Source organism: Emys orbicularis, chromosome 16, assembly GCF_028017835.1.
Source record: "Emys orbicularis isolate rEmyOrb1 chromosome 16, rEmyOrb1.hap1, whole genome shotgun sequence".
Taxonomy (NCBI): domain Eukaryota; kingdom Metazoa; phylum Chordata; order Testudines; family Emydidae; genus Emys; species Emys orbicularis.
In genome coordinates, this window is record NC_088698.1 from 31,170,167 (window position 1) to 31,193,029 (window position 22,863).

General features: G+C 45.4%; 1 protein-coding gene across 1 annotated transcript in view; it reads left to right on the forward strand.

The window, feature by feature from the left end:
- MYO18B (myosin XVIIIB) overlaps positions 1-22,863 on the forward strand; it is a 186,471-nt gene that overhangs the window by 103,191 nt on the left and 60,417 nt on the right. The window contains exons 32-36 of the mRNA XM_065417569.1: positions 1,812-1,916; positions 5,867-6,019; positions 20,229-20,342; positions 20,875-20,991; positions 22,236-22,319. Coding sequence (XP_065273641.1) covers positions 1,812-1,916; positions 5,867-6,019; positions 20,229-20,342; positions 20,875-20,991; positions 22,236-22,319 — 573 coding nt within the window. The remainder of the gene's footprint in view (positions 1-1,811; positions 1,917-5,866; positions 6,020-20,228; positions 20,343-20,874; positions 20,992-22,235; positions 22,320-22,863) is intronic.

Sequence of the window (22,863 nt, forward strand, 5' to 3'; positions counted from 1 at the left end):
GCATTATTACGTTGTATTCCACTTGGAAATCCGGTAGTCACAATTCCCAGGCTTTGTCTGTGTTTGTTTTGTTAATTGCCCTCTATGAAGGGGTAAGATAGTGTCAATTTCACTGAAAAAACTTTGAACAGGTTCCAAGGCTGCTCTCAGTTGAACAGATATTTTTCTTCTTTTCCTTCCCTTGCCCCAAACAGATTGAATGTTTCTTTTCTAAATGAGTAAATGGCAGAGACTCTCAAGAGGGGAATCAATATTTAGTATCTCGCTTTTCCCTTTTAAACACAGTTGATGAGCAGCTTTTCAGAGATGCAGGAGGCTGGTGGATGACTTGAGAGAGCTCTGATGAGCCATGCCAGCCACTAACAGGTTCAGAGATGGAGTCTTCTTGGCAAGTTTGCTGCTCTAGGCCAGGTCCTTCCAGTGGCTTGAAGGAACAAAAACCATGCTATGAAATAAACCATTCTGATTTCCCCCACCCCATTTAGGGTCTAGCTGGTCCTCTGTCAGCCACGCAGCAAAGCTCTGAACTGCTCATCAGGATCTTGTTCCATTGTCTCAACAAGAGGTGATAAGTGGTGCCTAGAGAGGGGCCAGATAAATGAGCCCAGTTCGGTTCCCCTAACACTTACCACTTCTTCAAGCCTCTCCCTCCTCCGTCAGCTGCACAAACGTGGCCTGGTTAGTCCTCACAACACCTCTGTGAGCTCACTGTTGTGACCTCTTCACAGGTGGGAAAACGGAGACACGCAGGTTACGTGACTCGGCCCGAGGTCAGACGGCGAGTCCTTGTGCAGGGAATATGGCCCTCTTTTCTCTGGCCACAGTCGCACTAATTCTCAGGAGCTGCTGTGGCATCTCTAGGCCACCTGAGGGTTACCCTGCTGGGGGAATCCCCTGTTTTCAGGGTAGGCTCCAACCAGAGCTGTGCAGAGCAGCCATGAGAATTGGAGCATCTGGTCCGTCTGCCTCTCCCAAAGGATGAGGAAGCAGAACAGACACTGAGCTTTGCAAAAGAGGGTTGAGGCAACAATAATTATAGACGTGAAAGGTGCTTCTGGCCATGCACTTCAAATTCACTCGGGGTGGTGCCACGGACCAAGCTGGAAGTGGCCCCTGGAAAGCTTTCTGGGTTGGGAGGAGGCCTCCCCGTCTCCCTCTCATGGTTGTGTTGCCAAGAAGGTACTGGGGTCATCTCGCCAATACACAGCAGGTACGTCTACACAGCCCCAAACCCCCGTGGCAGTGAGTCTCAGAGCCCGTGTCAAAGGACTCAGGCGTGTGGGGCTCATGCTACAGGGCTGAAAATAGCAGTGGGTGGGAATGTCTACACTGATCATTTTGGCCCCTTAGCGCGAGCCCCGTGAGCCCCAGTCAATTGACCCAGGCTCTGAGACTTGCTGCTGCAGGGTTTCTTTGCAGTGTTGACATATCCAGAGTGTCTTTAAAGGACAACAAGTCTCCAGTCCCTACTAGCAAGGATGGGACTGTTCCGCTGGCTGCCAAGCTACTGTGTGTGTGCCAGCAGGGACCCTTACTTTGCTGCTGCTTTGGCCACGCCCGGGCAGACCGAACCATTGGGCCATATTATTATATTTTCAATCAGAAATGAGGGACTTCATGTAACATGAATGGCTAGGCCTGTGATTGCCTTCACCTTTTTATACGGAAAGGTGCAAACCGTTCAGAGACCGCTGGAAGGAGCAAGCAAAGTAGTTATTAAGTCGGAGGCAACCCCCACGGGCTTCTGCTGGCCTCAGCTGGGGCAGGAGATTGCATTCTGAGCCGTCTGTGTGCTTCTCACCTGTGTGCAGCTTCGTCAGCTGGAGATGCAGTTGGAGCAGGAATTTGAGGAGAAGCAGATGGTGCTCCACGAGAAGCAGGATCTGGAAGGGCTCATTGGGACCCTCTGTGAGCAGGTAGGAAACTGGAATCCATCAGTCACCTTATTTTACCAGCTCCTGGGAGATGGCTTATGAAACTGCCAGCCAGACGAACGTGTGTGTCTCCAATCCTTGGCATTACCATCTTGCACTCGGGATGCCCCCACCCAAAACACTATTGCCTTTTTTTATTAATATGGGACAAGTTACAAAAAACAAATGGAGCCAGAGCCAGAACACAATGAGCCCCCTGCTATCAAAGATGCTGCCAAGGGGCAAATCCCAGCTCTTCTTCCACCAAATATTGTCCCGGCTATTAGAGCAGTTCTAATGCGGTGGTCCCAATATAGTCTCAGAACAAAGGTGGGGCTGGTCCCACAAGGGGATCTTGGAGGTGCAGCTTTATCGTTTTTCCCAGGATAAGTGTCTGGATAACTAAGCATTGGAAAGGAATGCTTTCCTTGTACTATTTTTGTGGGAGAAGCAAACAAACCAAAATGCTGGAACAACTCCTTCGGCCCAGAGAAGCCGTTTATCAGATTGTTATTTACTGTAGATGTCTGTCCCTACCACATTCATTCGAACAAATCTTTTGTCACCATTTCATGTGTGTAGGGCAGTGATTGGGGAGCGTGCTGGGAAAAGCATACACAGCTCTTTCATGTTAAATTATACGGTAAGGAACTTGAACGTAGCTTCATTAGACGACATTTCGATTAGGTGACATACAAACCTAGCCACGTTTGGAAACTCTCTCATGCACCATGTCCTGTAGCGGGAGTTCTCATTAAAGGCCAGGGCCATGCTGGCCCTTACCTGGGTGTGCAGGGTAACAGCCAGACAGAAGAGCAGCCTCCCTGGACACTTGGACATGCTGTCTCATCGCTTCTGTATGGAAAGACAGCGAGACTCAGGGCTGTAGCCCAGTGAGCTGAGTCTTTTATGCGAATGTTTTCAAACTGCCTGTGGACAGCTCAGCATTATATTGCAATTAAAATAGCTTTAAAACAAGGGCACACCGAGGAGAGTGGGAGCTACTTATTTGGAGTTATGGTCATTAGCTAGCCTAACTCCTGCTCACTGGAATGAGCTGGCTGGGGTTCATGAGGTCTGGCACGTATGTATGTTCATTACGTTTTGGAGAGAAGATGAAGAATTTTGGAGTTTAACAACACTGTGCAATGGTGGGGAGATTTCAGGATAGATGTAAAATTGTGTAATGGGGCCTATCCAGAACTTCCCATAGGCTTTCAGTTAATAAAATACTTGTTAACTGGCAGAATAAACACTGCTATATAAATGCAGGGTATCGTTATTACTACCACCAGTCAATTCAGCGTATTCCTTCTGTCTGATAGTTTACAAAAATTAACACAGGTGAATGAATATAGCATATGAGCTGCAGAGAGAATTCAGTGCATGGGAGGTAGGTAGTGTCAGATTGTCCTTACCAAAGAATGCTGTCCTGCTGGTACCTCACACAAGGCATTGCCAGGACTGTATAACCTCTCTCTCCATGCCCTGCACCAAATGACCACGTTCACTGTTGTGATTCTTCATTTCCTTTTGTGATTAGCGGAAAGGAAGAGCAAACGTGGGCATGAAAAACACTGTATTAGTCAGCTTTTCTGGCCCTGATTGCAAGTGAAAAGGTACCTGTCGGTGATGACAGAGGGGGCAGGCAGAGACTGGCATTCTCTGTGCACTGAAAATGGCAAAGTCAATAAACCCAATTTGTATTTATGACACAGAATTAATGTGCTGTGGCAGACAAGCACTGAGATAGGACAAACAGTACAGTACAGCATCCAGGAGACAGCCTGCCTCTGGGGGAGGGGTGGGGAGAGAGAATGGGAGAAGAGCACATCTGCTCTGCTTTAGAGTTGTTAGCGCTACACTTTGATTTGCAGTGGACAGTATGCTGCAGACCTTCTTATCAAACAGCTGAAAGCCAATTAAGGAAGCGGAGACACCACCAGTGTTTTCAGGTTACGGAAAAATGCCAAGCAGCTTTAAAACAGGTTCCAAGGTCAAGTCTGTGTAATGAATTTTAACCAGGGAACAGATGATAGGAGAATAGATCTGAGAGCAGAGGAGATACATAAAGGAATATTTAGAAGCACAGAGTGCAAGTGCCGTCATATTCCAATTAGTATGAAATCAAATACTGAAACCATGTCCTTGTTTGCTCATTTTTTTCTAATTCTCTTATCTTGTGTCCATGGATACTCACAAATTCATTTGGATGTAGAATATTTTAAACTCACTTCCTCTTTCCCTTCTTTAAAGGGCTTCACGGTAATACACTGGCACAAAATTAACTGGTGAGGAGCCCCCATTATAACACAAACCTCTGCCTATAAAGCAAGGGACACAACTCAAACTGAAGAACTGTCATTTGCAAAGAGTCCTTTCGCTATAAAAACAGCTGCTCTGCATTAGCGCTGTGGGAATAATTCACACTAAATATTTATTTGGTGGGGTTTTTCCCTGTTTTTTTTTTTCTGATGTGGAATTTCGCAGATAAAATTGTATGTTTTCTTGAATTTTTTTTCATTCTTCAATAACTTGTGATAACTTTTACATTTTAGCTGTTCAGTATTTGAAATTTGAGATGTTGCTTAACCATGATTGGGTCATAAAGCACAGTGGGTAGTTTCTGTTCCCTGATTAGATGAGTGTAACCCTAGTAACCAGGTTTTAGGTGTGAATGCCTGTAGAAATCGGAGATTCAATCTCCGTGAGTCTCCATGTTAGTATTTCTCAGTTGTACCAGTATTAACAGAAGGCCAGTGTGCAAGGGGCAGAGATCCAGGCAAGGCCAATCCATTTCAACATTCAAATGAGGATTTGCAGGATTTCCCCCCCCCACTATTGTTGGACTTCACCCCTGATGCCAGCACAAAGCCTTGCAGAGAGGCCGCATGGGTGGTTTGCAGCCTGGGTTGTGGGGGGGGGGGGGCGAATTCACCTCCCAGCTGGTTCACGTTCCACGGGTGTAAAGCCCAAATGGTCAAATCTGCAGTAATGACAGTGACCATGAAAAATACATTTTACAATCCTCCATGATTCCAGACTGATATTGTGCTGCGTTGCTGTCTTGGTCTTCCTCGAGCCATGCTGTTTTTTCTGTATTAGTATCCTTGGTAACAATGTTCTCTAGCACTGAGAGTGGGAGAATATTGCTGTAGGACTCTTCCTACTGCAGAGGAGCGATAGCTCATTCCTGGTGCAGGGTTTACTCAGAAGTTTGTCTGTGTAGGAAGCAGGGCATTGGACAGCAGCACCTGGTGTTTCAGATCTGCAAGCTCTAAGTGAGGGCCAGGGTTATAGCCATCTTTCGACGGGCGAGCAGTTCAGCATGCAAAGCCTGGCACGTTCCGATGGAAGATACCCATAAAGCTTTCACCGGAATCTGTCACTGCTGAGTGGGGTCAACAGTAAAGATGAAATCGTTTAAGGGCGGCGAGATGGTGGATAAAATCTGGACTCGCTGTGGATCTCAGTAATCACGGTGCACATGTGTTACATATAGGAAGTACCACAGAATAAAGAAACTTTAAAGCACCTGGGTCCTAGACTTTGTCGTTAGTTATTCATTTGATCTGTTGGGTCACTACAGACAGTCTCTTTGCTGCTCCTTTGAAATCTGTGGCTTGCGCTGGAGACTAGGCAGACTGCATTTCTGTACGAACAAGATGCTAACAGAAACTAGATCTGGTCGGCAATTTTCTAACGCAACAGTTTTCTATTGGGAAATGTAATTGCATCAAACTCGAAACGTTTTGGGAGGGTGAGTTGATTTTGACAAAGTTTTGTTGAAGTGAAACATTTCCACAGTCCCAGTTCGAATTGTTCCTGGGGTTTGGTTCCCTGGGAGATTTGGAAATGTCTTCTTTTCATCTGATTCAAAATAACCCCCCTGAAATGTTGGAATCGCCTGCGGACCGGGGGACTGGCTCTAATGAAAACCTTTCTGCCCCCAGATTGGTCATCGGGACTTCGACGTAGAGAAGCGGCTTCGGCGGGACCTGAAGAGGACACACGCTCTGCTTGCAGATGTGCAGCTCCTGCTGGTGACAGCGGGAGAGCCCAGTCCGTCTGTCAGCAAAGAGGAGCTCGAGAAAGTTCGCAGTCAGGTCAGAGACCGTAACGCTCTGGTTATTGATAGAGTCTTGATAGACCCGGTTGGTTTTCTTTTTTCTTTTCATTTGGCACCTCTCACTTTGTTATGCTGGGATGCTGGAAACGCTCTAGCACCTACACGCACAGAAATCAGACACTTCGTACGGGCCTATCCCAAGTACATTATAACCTCACGACACCCAACTGACCAACATGGCCCCTGTTCTGTAAACGTGCACAGACATGCGTACCAATTGGCCAGTGCCCTGCCGTAATGATTTTGGTATGCATTAACCAGGGCTAGGAAAGAACAAGCTTCAGCTCCAGTAGGACTAGACTTTTGTGGAGTCATTAATGGAGTTCTGTTCCAGCTGTTTTCCCACAGAAATTCATTCTGATATTTTGCTGCTCTCCTTAGTATCTAAAATCTTGTGACCTGTGTATTCTTGGCCTCCCTGCTTTCAAACTGAGATAGCAGAAGTAAGAAAGGGAGCTGGAAATGTGCTCCAGAAAGTAATGTTTTGTTATTAGGAGTTTAGTCAGGAAAGCACAGCTAGGATTGCAGCTGCTGTCTCCCCAGGTTCTCTTTGCTGCCAGGAGCGCTAGAGGAAAGATGGGAAGTGTGTTTGCATGTAGGACACAGAGTGAGCTCCAGCCAAATCCTTGTGTTTAAAAGTGCTGTACCTTTTACTGTCTGGGAGATCTCCCTGCTGAGACTAAAGTACCCTCTGGCATTGGGTCTCTAAGTGAGCATCGTAAAAGATAGGGCACCTCTTTGTGTGACAGGTTTTTCATAAGCTCCCCTCAAAGCCCTCAGTAAAACAAGCCTCTCATAGCCTCAGAAAATCTCTGGGCTTGAAACTCCTTTTCCATCTCTCTCTCTCTCATCTGAAATAATACAAGCTGTCCCATGCTGCTTGGACTCACTCTGCGGGCACTTACAATTCAAATCAATAGGCATGAGTGTGACTTTAAATAATGGGGCACCTCTGATTTTAGGGTTCCTACTCATGGTTCTCATGAGAGGCCCAATCCAAAGCCCGTAGAAGTCAGTGGGATGACTGTCAAAGGGCTCCGGCTCACGCCCAGAACCTGGATTTGGTTCTGTGGGATTTGCAAGGTACAGAAGGAATCTAGTCAGTTCCACAGTCATTCACTCTGTCTCTAGACACTTACTAGTTACTAGTCACATCTACTATGGAAAAAATTGTGAAGAAATAGAAAACTCATTGAAGTCAGCCCAAGAACAGCTTCCAGCAAACTTCATTCACCGTGCACAAGATGGAGGCTAATGGCTGTTTTAGGCTGTCAATCATCTGTCTAATGAACAGCGCTATCCTGACACAGCAAAGCCTTTCTAGCATTTCCTGGGGACATGATTTATTTACCTGAACCAAAGTGAAACTGCAAGATTATATGAGGCAAGACATTTTTACAGAACGTTCCTTGTTAATTGTGCGGCAAGATAACAGCAGCCTCTGCACACATGCCTGAGCACAAAGACAGTTTATCTCAGACTCCTGTAAAAGGCTTTTCTCCCCTCTCTAGTGCAGACTGAAATCTTGTCTTGGGAACAATGGGTATCTAAGTAAGGCAACTACAGTTAAATAAAATGTTCTGGTCTCTCTTTTTACAGCCCATGTTAATTACCTTCTCCTCAATGTGTTTTCTACCTTTCTTGCAAATGAAATCCTTTTTCATATCTGTTGTCATGGAAATGGTTATAAGTATTGTGTGTTGTATTATAATCTGTGCAAGGATCAGAGTTTAATTTGCTTCTGTTTTAAGCACAGACATCTCGTATTCCATAACTAGCCTAGAGCAGAACAGATCTTAAATATACACACACACCTTTCTTTATTCATTTTTGACTGCTCCAAAGAATTGAAAATGGTGGTGAGGGGGAAGATAATGAAAGGATGGGTAAGAGTCTTTCTAACAAACCTCACCCAAGGTCTGTGAGCAGAGTCTGAACACTGGACCTCCAGCACTGAAAGCATTAGCTTCGACTACAGGAATTCAAGGAGTAGCTCTCTTACCTGGCAGCAGTAGTAGGTTCTTATCCTCTATGGAGATTAGTCACTGGAAGGGAATATGACACACACAGCCTGTGTGTTGCAGCTCTGCAATGATATAGGGGTTGCTGCTTTTGAGAAATTAATCTCATTGTTAGAGAAATGGAAAAGACCTGTTAGGTCATCTAGTCCAGCTGCTGCAGCCAGTTTCCTACAGCGCATTGGATAATGTTTGCATCAGTATCTTTTGAAAGGTTCCAAGTGATGGGGTTTTCACCACTTCTCCTGGGACACTATTTCCCCATGCTCACAAATCTCCTCGAGAGGAAGTTCTTCTGGAGGTGCTGCTCCCACTTCCCCAGGCTCGTTCCTAGCCACTCCCCTGGTTATGTGAAGCTCAGAGCCCTTTGGGGTGTGTGGCTGATGAAGAGAGAGAGAGACAGAGGGGAGGCTCCTTGCCCCAGAAAAAAATGAAAAGCCTGGTGGAGCAGCCCACTACCCCATGGAGCACTCTGCTTATGTGGGTGTGACTTTGGGCATCTGTCTCTCTTGGTGTAGCTGCACTCAAGCCCCCAGGAGCAGGTGCAGAGCCAAGCGCCCTGGATGTTCTGCTCTTTCAGAGGTGGCCGCTTGCCATGCCAAGAGGCTGGAGCAGTTAGTGCAAGGTGTTGGGAGACATCTTGAGAAAATGGCAGATCCGAGTGAACGGGCTGGTGTGAACAGCCTTAGGACCCTTGCTAGACTGCTTGACTATCCCAGTAAGAAGATAAGGGCTTCCTGGCCATTTGCTGTCATTGGAGACCATGGAAATGCCATTGGAAATGCGTTGGCTTCCACTCAAAGCCCAGCAAAGCAGGTATAACAAGTTGTGCCGTTTGCGCGTGGAACCTCACACTAACTATCACCTGTGCTGTGCTTGCTACTGCTGCGTTGGGATCTATTCAAGAACACAACGCGGAAAGGAGAGGCAAGAGAGTAATGATGATTTAATGACACCAATCTTCAGAAGCCATTTAGTAATTAATCCACGTTGTACATTTCCACTGGAAACAGACTAATCTGGAGACATAAGCAATTCCAACAACGTACATATATAATTGAGATAATAGTTCTGCATAAATAACATCTGTGAGCTGCAGCTGTTTCCACCTGGCACTGGGGGGGGGGGGGGAATGGAAGGGGATCTGGTTTAAAGCAATTCTCTGTTTGCTGAAGAGAAACATCTCTAATAAAGCAACTCATTAATTTCTGGTCAGCGGCAGGGAGCAGAGTGAGCATCAGCTGACTGATTTCTAGTGGTACTCAGTACCCCCAATATATCCTGCTCCATGGGTGACAGTACTAGCTGTGACTCACTTATAGTGGGGTTTGGGAGGACACAGGTGGAGTTTGAAATGATGCCCACAGGGGCTTGAGACAGTGAAAAGCCCACACTAGTTGATGCTGAATCAGAAAAGCAAACGGAAGCTAAGCCCATATCATTCAGCACCTCTTTTTCTTTTTGACCTGGAAGATCCTTGTTTTAGCTGGCAAAGGGGATTAAAAACAGTTGAGAGAAATGCCCCCTGTGAGCAGTTGTGCAGACCCTGCGCACTGCATGTCTGAGTTACTGCGCTAGCTGTGTGAGTTATAGCACTTAAGGCCTGTCTCCTGGTTAAAGATCAAATATCCCCCAAGCTTCTTCAGCCACCTCCGGGAGACAGGCCCGGGACTCACCCCACTCTCCTGTGTGCAGTGTCTTTTCTAGTCTTCCTAATAGCAATTGCTCTTTACGATTGGTGCCTTTTGTCTTGGAAACAACACACTATGGAGCATGCTGCTCAGCTCTGTCTTCCTGGATCCCTCACCAGGGTCCATCTGTGTGGATTGAACACAAGACCTCCCGCTTTGTGAGCCTAACCTCAACCCTTGCGGTGAAGGCGTGAGTCCATTACCTGCTACTGATAGTAGCCTTTTGGAGCGGGCGGACACATAACACATACTGAGCCAATGGGTTCCACACGCGTTCATCCCAGTCCTGATTCTCCAGAACACCCTTAGAGTATCAACCTAGGGACACCCATTGTTACCATTCCTCAGAGTGACTGGCCTCTGCTATACTTGCTGTACAGCCCGCACACTATCCGTCAGCATCACGTGTTATTGTACAGCCCCCAGAAGGGTGCTAGCTGCCTTGCAGCGAGGGGCAGGAGGCCCAATCCCTGCCTCGTACAAGCCAACGTGGCTGATAGTTTGTGGCTGGTTGGTGAATCTAACTACAGTGTTAACCACCAGTGTTAAGAAAACCTGCTCTCCTTTGTGCAGCCTGCCCTGCCCTTGGCATTTTCAGGGTGGGTGACCTGAGGCACCTCGGGTCACAGTAGTAACAAACCAGTAAAAAAAAAATTGCTATCCAGTGCATAGAGATTCTCTTTCTTTCCCGTGTCTGTATGGACCAATGATGCGGGAGGTGGGGCGGGGTGGGGGGTTAATGCTTGGCTGATGCTGATCATTAAAATATGGGTGTTCACGATTTTTAATGTTTCATGAAATTTGCCCTGAAAAACACAGCTTTTCCCTATTAAAAAACAAGCCGTAATGGTATGCTTCTCCTAATGCTACATCAGAGCCTCCCTTAGTGGGGAGTTTCATCCTGCCCTCTTTTTGCTGGTCCCCCTCCCTGTCCCACCTCGCAGAGGCGAATGGTGGCATGCTATCAAATTAGCGCAGCCTTGAACTGCAGCTAATAGTCTTCAGTGCCTGTGTGCTTTCTTCCCGGTATGCACACATGCGGCTGCTCTCACTCAGACATACATTAATTTTCTCACATCATTTATTGATCCCAAGATGCATCTGTTTCTTTCAGATTGGTGGGGAGGGGGCTGGCTGCTAGTTCCAGAAATATTCAACCAGCTGCTCATTTCCACGTAAAACAGAATAAAAGATTAAAAGTAATGTAGGAGCTCCAGGAATGTGGCAGTTGGAGAAGGTGCTGAGGCATAAACAAACAGAACTGGAGGAGACTTGTGGCTCTTTAAGCATGTGCTGTCATGTTCTAGCCCTGCAGATGCCAAGGAACCCTAGGAAAATGCACAAATGCCTGACCCTATGCTGTGACAGTCCTACACTCTTAATCAGGGATCGTCAATGCCAGTAGTTTCAAATACATCTTACTTAGCAGGCAGCACTGAGTAGGCAGCCATACTCCGAAGTGAGAGATACCAATTGCATTGAGGACAGAGCAGTTAATACCGAATAAGGCACTTTCCCCACAAAATTGGCTGGGTCTGTCCTGCACAGACTGTTACCAAAGTAAACCTCCTTTGAGTATTGTCCTTCTCGTGCTGTATCATAAATGAACCCAGTCTTTGTTTTCCATACCTCCCAGTCCTTTCTGAAGGCAGGCTGTCTTGGTGGTTTAATCTGTCCTGCTTTAAGCACTCAGGATGCCTGTTGATTGCAGAGGGGGCAGTGTGGTTTCCTTGCTTGGTCGTACAAAGTGCTTGGGCTTACACAGCACAGCCTGGCACTGCTGTTCATTAGGACTGGTGTTGATTTCACGCCAAAAGAAGTACTTCAGAGTGGCAGCTGGAAGGAGTTTGTAAGGAGTTGACACCTGTGGGTTAGCTCTCCTGGTACGTGCTATTGTTCACTTAGGAGGAAACCACATGAAAGCATAGTGCTCTTGAATCAATGGCTGCAGGTCAGATATAGGTGCTCTGCTCAGGAAAACTCACTGTTCAATATTCTCAAGGGATCCCTTTCTCTTAACTAATAAGTTCTTTCCCCCAGACATTCACAAGCTATTTTTCTACGGTTTTTCCTTGTTGTAACACCGTATTTAAAAATGAATCCCTAGTAGTCTCTTATATCCCCTTCAGTGCTGAAGACTGATGATGCTCATTCACTTGCTTCCCCCACCCCCACCTCTAGTGTTCTTAATTGGGCAATTTGTCACCATTTTGACAAAGACTTATATATATAGCATTTTAAAGAATGAATCACAGTAACCTGAGTAACTGACCCTTACACAGAATCCTTTCACATGCGGAGGGAATCAATAACCAGGCAAAAATGGAGATTGCTGACTGCGAGAGGGACTGAAATGTGCCACTTGACTCTTTATTTGTGCATAATTGTTGTACCATCCCTTCAAATAAATCGATTCAACATTACCCTGGCTGGAGGGGTTCTCATGTAGTAGATAAATATATCATATATAGCTGGTTAAACCCAGGATTCCTTCCAAATCCTTTAATTTAAGTAATGACATTTAAAACCACCAGTAAGTAAGAAAAGATGCAGTGACATTAAGGGCATGTAAGAAAACTGTATTTCTGAATGAATGGATTTTTAGTACAAAGAACATGCCTGCTAAACAATACAGTAGCGACTGGTTGGGATTTATGGATTTATTGAGGGCGTAGGAAATGCAAATTTTTATATAAACTCTTCAACAAACCCCGGGGACTCACTCTGCGATTCAGAAGTAGTGTCTGCACCCAGGATCAACTACAGACCGTTGCTCATATTCTGATGGCCACTGGCAACTGACAGATAATTACGTGAAGTACCTTTGAACTGTGAAAATACCTTTGGCTCCGTGGGAATACAAAGCACTGAGAAAGGAAGAGAAGAGTCCTGTGTAAGAATTCTACGGGGCATCCTCAGGCACAAACCAGGCACCTTTTAGCTTGACAGGATTATGTGACAGTGTGCTGGACTGACAATGAAGACATCATGCTAACCTCCCACTGTGCCCAGGGAGAACCTTCAGTGGTCTCCAAATGGAACTGAGAGGGCCGAAGAGTAAACTAGTCGTGTACGTGAGCTACTTCAAACTTGCAAAGGACTTACCTTTGCTGAAGCAGCTGGAAGATGGTTTTCTGATCGAAGCGTGAAACTGGATATGGAAGGACTCCGTGGTGTCCACTTGGGGTGGAATGTTTGTGATGGATGGAGTTTTCTAAGTTCCATTCGGTGTTATGAAAGGAGGTTGGTCAGTAGAAGTTATGCAGAGGCTGGGGAGAAGTGTGTCTACCACAGTCAAGGGGTCCTTGCTATTCTGGACCAGAGAGGAAGAGCCAGACATAGCCATCTGCTCTAATACTGTCCTTAATGCAGTGGTTCTGTCTTTTTTGTGCTGCTGAACTAGTTTTTACAGTGTACCAGTCAGTAGCTCCCACCTCTCCTCCTACTGGCAGTAGAACTTGGGCTGTGCCAAACACCCTTCGCCCACTGCCAAGAGAACTTCACCCTCCAATGGGGGTCGGCACTTGCAATACAGAATGGGGGGCCAGTAATGATGCATCCTGGCCTCGTTAAGACGAGGAAGGGAATCCCAGCATAGCAGAAATCAAGGAAAATCCAGAAGTTCAAGTACTTGGGAGCCATTCTCATGAATGTACAGAGACCTTTCCGGCTGTGTCCTGCCGAATGCTTTTCTGCACTATTGATGGAGATACAGCCCTCCTGCCATAGCTGTTCTCTTAGCATAGCTTTGCATCATGGCCCCGCTTCATTGTTTGCCTTTATTTTAGGGGCTGGTGCCTGCCCTGGAGACTGATGTTCTTGAGAGAGAGACTCAATACTGTGAATATTGACTCCTCAACGTGCTGACAACACTGCGAGGCAAGGCCAGTATTAAAACAGCCTCATGATTACCCCTTTCCTCAGATTGCTAATGTCATGCTTGACAAGGCTTTCAAAATCTAATAAATTCTACCACCAGCTCCACAAATCATTGGTAGAACAAAAACTTGGAACATAAATGCAATATTTTAGCAAAACCTGCATGGTCTTGGAGTGTTGTTTGGTATCTTAATAAGTCTGAAGCATCCATTTTACACAGGTATTTAACAGATGGCTTAGCATAGCAAACTAATGTTATTCATCAGTTCATACATAATGCATTTGTGATGGGAATTTCAATTTACTTTCCCCGAGTGGGAAAATTCCATTATGGAGAGAACAAGGGAGCTGGGTATTTAATGGGAGACAGTGGAGACAGTCGAGTTCAGATAGAATGAAATCTGTGTTCCTAACCTGAATTAAGGATGGGGAGGAAGCCTTCTGGAGAATTTCTAACCTATTTAATTTGCCTGGGGTTGGACACTTCCAGCAAATCAGAACCCATGAGGGCTGAAATGCCATTAGAAACACCACTGCCTCCTTTAGGCAGGGTAGTAGGGCATGAGCAAGTGAGCCTGAAATACGGGACAAGAAGAGGTTGTGGAGGAAGAGCAATGAAGGAAAGCCAGGCCTCTGTGAAGGAGCAAGTTAGTAACAGCGAGCAGAAGACCAGGAAATACACCTCAGCAGCCCAGTTGCCAGCAAAGAGTAACACTGACATTGTACGGGCCAGCAAACACAGGAAATCATGCTGCCCAAGGCAATGTCTTGATGTATTTTTAATACCATAAGAAAAATCAGGGACAGTCACTATGTCTTCATGGAGTTTGAGGAGTTTCCCATGGAAATCAGGGTGACTTCACGAAAAGCACTGATGTACATCGGTAAGCACTGAGACTGTGCTTGAACATCGCAAGCTGTCACAGGGTTGAGCCATCTTCTGCCTGTGAGATCTTCCAGGGCACACCCGGCACTGCAGGAGGAACAGTCTGTCAGGAGCGCAGTGTGCAATAAGACACACAGACAGCATGATTTTAGAGAGAGAGGAAGAATACCTCCTAAATCTACCATGCAATGTTTCTTGGCCCTCCCTAGGAACTTAAGGACTCCACGCTGTCGCATCATCTCCTGTTCCCATCAGCTTGCTTTACTGCACACTAAGAGGCAGGGGAATAAAGCATGAAGTGGGAATGGTGTGTTTTGCACAGTACAGGCTAACAGCTGTCATGGCGAGTTCCAGACGCACAGCACAGGGGCAGGGAATGTAATACACATGCAGCCCTAGTACAGGAACTTGGTCTGCAGCCAATGAGCGACCCCCACGTCCCGATGCTGGGTCACCCTTGGCACAATTTCAGATGTTTCTATTTTCTACAGCAATTAGTGCTATACCCGAGGCATCCCGGTACTTCCATCCCTGAACTGAAACTCATTAGAATATGGAATCTCCTATTATGCCATGAATATGATCTAATGACGTTAAAGGAACGCCAGGAGGAACAGGCTGGGTATGTACGCATTCAGTTGTGCAAAGGAGAGCCAAGCAGCTGTGAAAACGAATTCCTTTCAGAGAACAACATCTCTATAGCACAAACACAAGTACACAAAACCTGTCTTACTTTCATCCAGCCTTCTGATTTTTAATTTTTTTTTTTTGGTAGTACAAATAGGAATTGAAATCTGAAATGAATGATGTTTAACTCCTTCCAGGGTCCTTCACTTAGGTAATTTCAGTAATGTATTGCCCAAGCTGTATGTAAAATGTAGACACTATCTTGAGTTGTGGGGGAAAGGAAATTCACAGAGCCTCACTGTGAGACTACCTCAGCAATAACCACTAGACATTTCATCAAATTGGGCTGACTTTAGACCCGGGAATATCGGTTTAATAAGAGTTTCACAGGACTTGAACCGGTAAATGCCTTGGCCGCTCATTTCCCGTTGTATTTCTAGCTGGTGTACATGCCTAGAGGGAATCCCAAGGAAGTTTTTTTATTTTACTGGAATGATAAAGTTGTTATGGCTGTGACTGTGAAGGATTTGGTCAGCGTCCCAGCACGGCGGGCTGTGTTACTTCATAAAAGTGTCAGCCCAGCCCTTTCCATAGGGAACGGAGACTTGCTGAGCTCTATTTACTACACTTCGCACAGAAGGAAAGAATCAGCTGGAGATGACTGATTTTATATAAATTTGGTGACCGTGAAGCACCAGAAATTGAGATTTTGAAGGCAGGAAAATGCCGGGCCAAATCCTTTGATGAAATTCCAGGGCTGAGTGTACCCCATCAAGACTGCAACAGCAATGCCACTACCAAAATCTGGCGAACCATCTGGTCCCCTACTTGAAATGCCTCCTCAAAACCCACCTCTGCAGTGATGCCCACTAGAAATGCACCAACCAATCATGGCTCCGGGGGCAGACAGGGAAAGCTGAGAGTTGTTATTGGTTTTGCAGTAGGACTTGGTGCCCAGTCAAGGATCAGAGCTGCAAAGACACTCACTGCCCCAGTGAACTATGAATCTAGGTGAGTGACAAGATGCAAGGCATAGATAAAACAGCAAATGGGATGTGTGGAGGGGAAGAAGATGGCTTTGTGCCACAAGCACACCTCTCTGCTCAGTTGCTTTTTTTAATAAAAACTATAATTCAAAAATGCAAATGTGTATGGAAATTTTACCCCTCTTCCCCACCCTCCGTCTCTCACTTGCCTTCTTACATTGCAGTCTCCTTGGGGTATGGACCTTGTCTTCCTAGGTCTTAGTATAAAGAGTCCTGGATCCTGATTGGGGTCTCTAGGCACCATTGCAATGTGTATCACAAAATTAACAATAATGTGGTGCCCCGAAAGGGAAAAGAGATGAAGGCTTTTTGATTTCTATGAGGAGAAAGCTCACTGGGTTTTGGGTGTGTAGCAGCACCATTAGAGAGATTAACACAACATCCTGGATACCTTTGGATTTGCTATGGCTTTAAGTGGTAGGAGACCAACCTTGTGTTTGCAAGGAGTTTTTTTTCAGGTTGACGGAGTTAGAAATAGGAGGAGAGGGATGCAATTAAGTGAATGAAAATGTAGAATGAATATCAGGACAGTTAGTCCCCTCTGAGTGTGGAAATTTTGGTGGAATCTCAGCGCCTGGGACGCTGAAAACGAGACTGAACATGGCATTGAAGCATTCAGAATGATGGGCGGAAGGAACAGTCCTCCAGCAGGGGGATGAACTGAATAAACTGATAGGTGAGTTTCATCGTTAATTTCCTTTGCATCTCACAGGCAGTTTAAATCCAGGCCTGCAGAGTTTATGAATTACTGTGACACCCGGCTGCTGCGACCCGTCAAGCCATTTGCATCCCTCAGATTCATTCTGAAAGCTCAGGGGTCTATTCAATCAACACTTCTCTGGCATAGGCAGATCTTAATGGTTTGACGTGGTATTTCTAGAGGCCCAGTAGACATAATCAAGAAAAATACCAGAGTGTGTGGGTACTCTTCTGAATGCATTTCACATGCTGTGCAAATATCACGTGGACTTGCTCCCCTGGGAAGACAAGAAGCTGCTATGAAAATCATACTGTAGGATTGGTGCCCTGAGTGCTCCCATACAGTGGAGTAGCACTTACTGACAATGAACTGCCGTTTCATCTCACTATGTTGCAGCATGTTAGAAATCACGCTGGTGCTAGTTACATAAAAAGAATCAGAGACTTTAAGGGGAGGGAACAGCAACTGACATTCAATTTCCTCTGAAGCTTAGGCCCCAAGGAAGCAAATTACCTATTTCTGCCTTCAGTCACTTTTCCAAGTATGTCTCAATCACCTAGGATTATTGAGCAAAATGAACTGAGAAAAGCTGTAGTCCCAATACTTTATAATTCTTCTTTTTGTGTTAAAAGAAGAAAAAAAATTAAAACGTTTTTGCGTTTTGAAAAAATCAGGATGTTTGTCTTTCTTTAGCTATTATAAAAACATTGTCTCCTGGCACATGAGTTCTCATGCATTAAACATGGCGGTGTTACATCAGTACTAGAAAGAGGAAATGCCAAAGGAAGCCTGTCTGTAGCAGGAAAAACAAGGGGGAAGTTTAGTCGGTGGTGTTCTTACCTCTGAAGCAGTGCTGAAGCCAGGCCTCTGCATGACGCTAGGGGAACACTGATACAGGAGCTACCATCTTTTGGAGGCGATCCAGACTGCTGCTGCCATAAGAAATCCCAGGGTATTTTTTACAATAATATTTGTGTTAACCTTTCTGAATAGGGCCATGACTATGCGTCTAATACATTCAGCCCTTCTACAGTTTCATCTGTGGTGTGAATTGGGACGTTATTTTTCTTCCCTTCCTTTCCTACGCTGTTGGGTGGTGGTATCATTCATTGTTCCTAGCTGCTGTGGTTCTGCCCACAATACCACATTTGTAGATGTGTTTTCATAAAACAGGTGCTAGGTTCTGACTGGATCCGTGGAAGGAGAGTGGGATCAAACATGGATACACAGTAGCTTCCTCTTCGCTGCAGAAGACAAGTATGGTCATGCCAAACTCCACTTCTTGACAGCTGAACTAAAACAATGAGCACATGTATATGCGGACAGAGAGGATCGGCTTTTCAAAAGCTCTCAGCATTGAATTAACTCTGCTGACATTGAAGTCAGTAGTAAAACTCCTACTGACTTCAAAGGAAGCGGAGTTAAGTCAATGACAACCTCCTTTGAAATCCAAGCCAGAGTGTGCTACTGACTGAACATGGCATTAGTATTTCTAAAAACATTTCCAGAAGTATCAGCCAATGTCAGTGTCAAATGGTAGGATGAGCCAAGACAGAGAAAGCAGCAATGGGCAGGAAGGTGCATGCGGCAGGAGACAATCTCTTTAGAATCATAGATTATCAGGGTTGGAAGGGACCTCAGGAGGTCATCTAGTCCAACCCCCTGCTCAAAGCAGGGCCAATCCCCAACTAAATCATCCCAGACAGGACTTTGTCAAGCCTGACCTTAAAAACCTCTAAGGAAGGAGATTCCACCACCTCCCTAGGTAACCCATTCCAGTGCTTCACCACCCTCCTAGTGAAAAAGTTTTTCCTAATATCCAACCTAAACCTCCCCCACTGCAACTTGAGACCATTACTCCTTGTTCTGTACCACTGAGAACAGTCTAGATCCATCCTCTTTGGAACCTCCTTTCAGGTAATTGAAAGCAGCTATCAAATCCCCCCTCATTCTTCTCTTCTGCAGACTAAACAATCCCAGTTCCCTCAACCTCTCCTCATAAGTCATGTGCTCCAGTCCCCTAATCATTTTTGTTGCCCTCCGCTGGACTCTTTCCAATTTTTCCACATCCTTCTTGTAGTGTGGGGCCCAAAACTGGACACAGTACTCCAGATGAGGCCTCACCAATGTCGAATAGAGGGGAATGATCACGGCCCTCGATCTGCTGGCAATGCCCCTACTTATACAGCCCAAAATGCCGTTAGCCTTCTTGGCAACAAGGGCACACAGTTGACTCATATCCAGCTTCTCATCCACTGTAACCCCTAGGTCCTTTTCTGCAGAACTGCTGCCTAGCCATTCGGTCCCTAGTCTGTAACAGTGAATGGGATTCTTCCATCCTAAATGCAGGACTCTGCACTTGTCCTTGTTGAACCTCATCAGGTTTCTTTTGGCCCAATCCTCTAATTTGTCTAGGTCCCTCTGTATCCGTTCCCTACCGTCTAGTGTATCTACCACGCCTCCTAGTTTAGTGTCATCGGCAAACTTGCTGAGGGTGCAGTCCACGCCATCCTCCAGATCATTAATGAAGATGTTGAACAAACTAAGCAAAGAAACAAAAGGAAAAAAGAGAGAGAAAGAAAACCCAAACACAAAAGGTGACAGGGAAGCTGGACTTTACCCTTACTGTACTGGGAGCTGGTCATATACCCTGCACTGAACTGCAGTTGTCTTTTGAAAGATTTTGGAATGACATTGTCTTCCAGATGTCTGTAGCACATTTAAGATCATTGTGGTTGTAATAGCTGGGCAATAAAAATCAAGAGCAAATTAGCATTTGTAAATGTGAGATGTCATGTGTATTTGCAAATGCAATTTACACTACATGAAAAGACCATTTGCATACTCCAAATCATGAATTGCTCTAATCACAAATTACATGTAATTCACATAATTTTGCAAATTAATGATCCCAGCTCTACCTTACTACACAACTGCAGAGACAGACAGTAGAATTTCAATATGAGGCGCTTGCTTCACTACTCAGCAAGATGGGGATTTATTTTAAGGATTTCTATTTATGAAGGGAATTGAATGACGCCTGAAGCAAGCGGGTACCGCTGAGAGAGAGTAGCATCGCACGTGTTATTCTGGAGTCTTATTTCATGGCACTATAACCAAGAGAAAGGAGGTTTTTAGGGTAAAATAGAAACCGAATGCCTCAAGAGCCACATAAATTTTAAAAGGCCAAGTGACAATGTATTCAATGGGTGAAAACGCTCTGGGAGTAAAATGTAAATAAATATTGCTGTGCAGCAAAGGGGAAAGACCGATCAGTGAAAGGACTTCTGGCTGTCAGTGCCATCGGATGTAATTATGGTCTTCTTCGATTCTGCCCAGTGGGAAGAGAGCAAAGCCCAATGTGCAGAGGCCCAGAAGTCCCAGAAAGCGCTGGCTGTGGAGCTGGAGAACCTGCACGTGGAACTGGAGACAATCAGCAGGAACAAGAACCTGGTACGTGCCCTGAATAACAGACATTATTGAAACTGCTTATTACCCACCCAGCACCCCAGGGCACTATGGTGCTTTGTGGATAGTTTTACATGTTTTATGGACTTTATTATTTAGACTCTGAGACTCTCAGGGCTGGGACTTGCCAATGTTGTTTGCTTGTAAATTACTTTAAATTGTCCAACCTTTCAGGGGGAACCCAGCCCAGGGGCCTTTACTGTCTCCAGGGACATGTAAAAGTGGCGCAAATTATCCAGAACACACAACATACCCTAAGCTGTCTGCAGAGATGTGGTGAACGCCAATAAAGCCTTGTTTGCCTCTCCCTGCCAACATTAGAAGCACACGGACTTTCAAAATTTGAGTGGAAATGGAAAAGGCCTTTAGTGAAGTGCCACCACTGAACACAGCACATCTGCATGCAAGGCAGAGAATTACAGCACTAAAAACCCACCACTACCACCGGCAGTACTTGGAACTTGTCAGCACCTTACTGTAATCTCTGAGTGAGCAGCACCCTGTCTGTCCTCCGCAGGTTGATGAGCACCTATATCAGCTGCAACACGAGAAAGCTGATCTCCTGAAACGCATTGATGAGGACCAGGAGGATCTGAATGAACTTATGACAAAGCACAAGGCTCTGATTGCACAGGTAAAGAGTGTGATGAGGAGGAAATACACACAGGAACATGGGGTGAAAAAGGGATTGCTAGAAAGATATCCAGAGGGCATCATGGCTTCACACCACAGGGGAGGGTTAGAAAGATAACATGTAACCTGCTGGAATTGCATAGACATATTGCTAATACTTTTCAAACAATTAATTCTAATAATTCTAATGAGCAGTTTGAACATGCATACCCGGACACACGCACATGGAGAGTCATTCCAATATGGTTTGCACCAGCTAGTTTATTACTCTCCTGAAATCATTGTTTTTAATAGAAATGGCAGCTAGGGATCCTTTATCAAGTGTTAAACCTTGGATGTCTATGCAAGTAATCAAAGTAACACCTCAAATCCATCCAAAAAGTTGCCACTTAGAAGAACAAACTGGCTCAGAGTTTGTTGGTCATGAATTTATTACTTTTTTCCCAAGAAAAATGTCAACCAAAATGAAAAAAATTCAGGTTTCCACTGAAAACCTCAACACTGATGTTTTTTCTCCAGTTTTCAGTAGCCAAACTGCAAAGTTGTTTAAAACTGAAAAAGTTTAAAACCGAAAAGGTTGTTTTCCATTTTCACTGGAAATTGTATGATTTTCACTGAAAAATTTTCTTGGAAAAATTTCCATTTAAAAAAAATTGCAGAAAAAAAGTTTCAAAGAAAAATGTTGACAAGCTGAGTTTGGAGGTCCTTTGTGAGGTCCTCAGCCTTTGACCAGGGAGAGATTGGAAGAGGACATTGATGTGTTGAGGGTACTGGCTATGTGCCGGGAGTGTGTATGGATTTTATTTGAATAGCTTAAACATATTGTGACAGCACCAGAGATCTGACCTGTCTCAGTGTAGAAAAGATCAGAGTCTTCAAAGGTACAGTAGGGGTCCCATTTGGCCAGAGGTCCAGTATTTTCCAGAAATTTCCTGGACCATGAAAGGTCCATAGTAGCTTTGCGAGAGGAACAAGACTAAGGACTTACAGAATCAGCATTTGGGGATGACCCTGGTGATGTCATGGTTGATTAGCTCTGCAAAGAGTTGTCCCCAGAAGCTGAGAAATCGGGTGAGGTCAGTAGATTTATGCTTGCTTAATTCGGGACAGGAGCAGCTGCCCATTCAGATGTACTAAAAATTGCCTTTCCCTTGCCAGTCTTCAAAACAGAACTTCCTTGTGCATTTCCAGTTCTGCTCCAAGTTCTTTGTTTTGTCGCTATTGCTGGGGTTTCTGTTTTCACAGTCTGCAGTGGACATTACTCAGATTCGAGAGCTACAGACGCAGCTGGAGGAAGTGCAGAAAGAGAAACAAAGTCTTCAAGAGAAAGTAAGTCCTCCCCCTTCCCCTTAACGCTTGAAATATCTGGCAATAAGGTAGATCTGCCCAGTCACTAACTCAGACCTGGAGCAGATAGGCAATGAAGGCCTTCAAGAATCACTCGGTCCTTTGGCATCTCATTGCCAATCACAGGACTTAGGGCTTGTCTTCACTACCCGCCCGGATCCGCAGGTAGAAATCGATCTCTCGGGGATCGATTTATCGCGTCTTGTCGGGATGCGATAATCGATCCCCGAATCGACGCGCGTACTCCACCAGCCCAGGTAGGAGTAAGCGCCGTCGATGGGGGAGCCGCGGCGGTCGATTTGCCGCCGTCCTCACAGCGGGGTAAGTCGGATCAGATACGTTGAATTCAGCTATGCTATTCCCGTAGCTGAATTTGCATATCTGAAATCGATCCCCCCCCGTAGTGTAGACGTAGCCTCAGTGAGTATCAGAGGGTAGCCATGTTAGTCTGTATCCACAAAAACTTAGTGAGATACTCAGATCCCCTGGAATACTCCCATACGGAGGCATGTATAAGAATCCACTG